At 53.5% G+C, this 2,458-nt stretch overlaps 1 protein-coding gene across 1 annotated transcript in view; it reads left to right on the plus strand.

Moving 5' to 3' along the window:
* Positions 1-436: 436 nt before the first annotated feature.
* Positions 437-2,458, plus strand: part of SARC_05412 (hypothetical protein) — a gene marked incomplete at both ends in the record, with an annotated part of 3,091 nt that continues 1,069 nt past the window's right edge. Inside the window, 2 exons of the mRNA XM_014300720.1 lie at positions 437-2,161; positions 2,188-2,458. The exon at positions 2,188-2,458 is cut by the window's right edge and continues 67 nt beyond it. Of these exons, the coding sequence (XP_014156195.1) occupies positions 437-2,161; positions 2,188-2,458 (1,996 nt within the window). The remainder of the gene's footprint in view (positions 2,162-2,187) is intronic.

Below are 2,458 nucleotides of genomic sequence, written 5' to 3' on the forward strand. Positions count from 1 at the left end.
AATTCTATATATATGTATATATATTTACATACATATGCATACATATATATATATATATTGATTATATATATATATGTATCAATTGCGGGCTAATGATTCGACGCAGACGGCTTTGTTTGTATGCAACTGTTTATAGTTATAATGGTCTGGTACCCACGAGCAATAGTAATTCTTATCATTGACACAGGTGTATGAGCCGCACACAACTAGTTTAGTTCGCAGGAGTGAGACGAAGTCTCTCTCGCACAGAAATGTCGTCGCTGTATTCCCTTATATCCATATCTATAGTACTCTTTATATTATATACCAAGCGAATAGATTGGTCAATTATCTTGTCTCAACCAGCTTGCGTCAGTGAATAGTATTTCCAACCACCCATCTCTCTGCCAATCCACTTACCCGATCTCAGGTTGGCAGCGTGAAGAAACGTATTGGTATGTCACCCGGCAACGCGCGAGAGCCTAACCCGTCCATGTACCGAACTTCTAACACCTTCGCGCGACACACCCCACGTGCCTCTCCGTCTGTGTTCCAACACCCTGCGCCAGTTCACAGGAGCACACACTATGCACAGCGCACCCACAGTATAAGTCCCGGCCCCCCTACACACATACAGACCCACAATCATGCAGATGGGCAGAGACACACCGGTGTACCGGCGGTGGGTAGAGGTCAGGGTATAGGTGGTGTGGGTGGGCATAACGGCGGTAGTCATTATAGCAACGGTGGCTCGCCACTGCCGCATATGGGTGGGTACAGTCCGGGACTTTATGCCGAGGGACACAGGGACAGAGTGGACCCCGATAGTCAGAGTGGGGCGGAGAACAGTAGGAAGGCAGTCAAGCTGACACCTAGGGGAACCAATGTGTATGTGATGCACTCTACGGCGAACTCAAGCTCAAACACGCCTGTCGAACGGAGTGGCGGGTATACACAGACACCCACCAGCGCACACGCATACGCCGGTACAACAACGTACAGACACCCCACTTCACACACACAGGCCCACCGCAGGAGTGTAGGCGAGGGTTCCGACTATGGGTCGGTGGGGCGAGCGAGTGGGGGTAACCATGGCAACCAGCACGGGGCTAATGGTGGCGGTAGCCATGCCCATCGGAGCACGGATGATACTGAGCACGATCCCGAGCACGAGCGTGAGGGTGGACGGGACAGCGAACACGAAGCTGATGTGCTGTATACACTCGGGGCAATGGAGGAAAACACCAATGTCTTGGGTGCGCGACCGGTGTTGGATACAGAGAGAGAGGTAGATATTACATTCTTGGGGGCCTCCAGTAGTGTGGGTGTCAGTGCAAGCATGCATATCGAGCGAGTAGCAGTGCCCGTGTGGGGCGGGGTGGGTGTGGACAGTGTGGAGAGTGTGACGGCGGCTGTTGCGGAGAGTACCATGGAGGCGGTAGTACGAGATAGTACGGTAGAGATTGGGTATGCAAGTACCAGCCCGGTGATGGAGAGTAGTCGACACTTAGAAGAGACAGAGGCGAGCGCGGGGCAAAGTTCTTCCATGCCTGATATATCGAGAGATGGGGGTTCACATACTCATGTAGTACACACGAGCCACAGCGAGACGATGGTTGTGGAGGAGAGTAGCGATGGAGAAGGGAGCGTATCAATGTATGACGGTGTTCCGATGGCTCCGGCCAGCCCACCGTCGGGTAAGCGACTAAGTGTAACGGAAAGCGGTGCGGGTGAACCCGAGGGACCGAGTACCGGTGGTACTGACGGAAGCAGTAAGACAAGCGAGAGAGGAGAAGGGGAGGGGGTAGGTACATGTACAGGGGACGTCAGTGACGACACACGTTTGGGGGGTATGGCCACACGGCAGGGTGATGTATCAGACGGGGGAGCGCAACAGACACGGAATGGGGGGCAGCCAAGCACGCTAGAGCACAAGAACTATCTGAATGCCCAGGGCGTTCACGACGGGACGCGACACTCGCCGAGGCTATTGCGGGGGCCGAGGGAGGGTCAGGCACGGGGGGCAAAGGACACACACACGAGTCCCTTGTTAGGGGCCAAAAGCACACCCGAAAGCCCTCGATTAACCGCCAAGAACGCCCCCAAAAGTCCTCGATTAATCGCCAAGAACACACCCAAAAACCCTCGATTGATCGCCAAAAACACACCGAAAAGCCCTCGAGTAGCTGCCAAAAACACACCCAAAAGCCCGCGATTAATCGCCAAAAACACTCCCATAAGCCCCCGATTAATCGCCAAAAACACTCCCAAAAGCCCCCGATTAGCTGCCAAAACACACCCAAAAGTCCTCGATTAACCACCAAAACCACACCCAAAGACCCTCGATTGACCGCCAAAAACACACCCAAAGGCCCTACAGTACCTGCTAAAAACACACAATCGATCTCCTTAGCCGTCACGAGGAATACACCCAAACCCTCAGCACTCCAACGGAAGTCACCCCGGAAGACACCAAGGT

This window comes from Sphaeroforma arctica (genome assembly GCF_001186125.1).
Source record: "Sphaeroforma arctica JP610 unplaced genomic scaffold supercont1.343, whole genome shotgun sequence".
Lineage (NCBI taxonomy): Eukaryota > Ichthyosporea > Ichthyophonida > Sphaeroforma > Sphaeroforma arctica.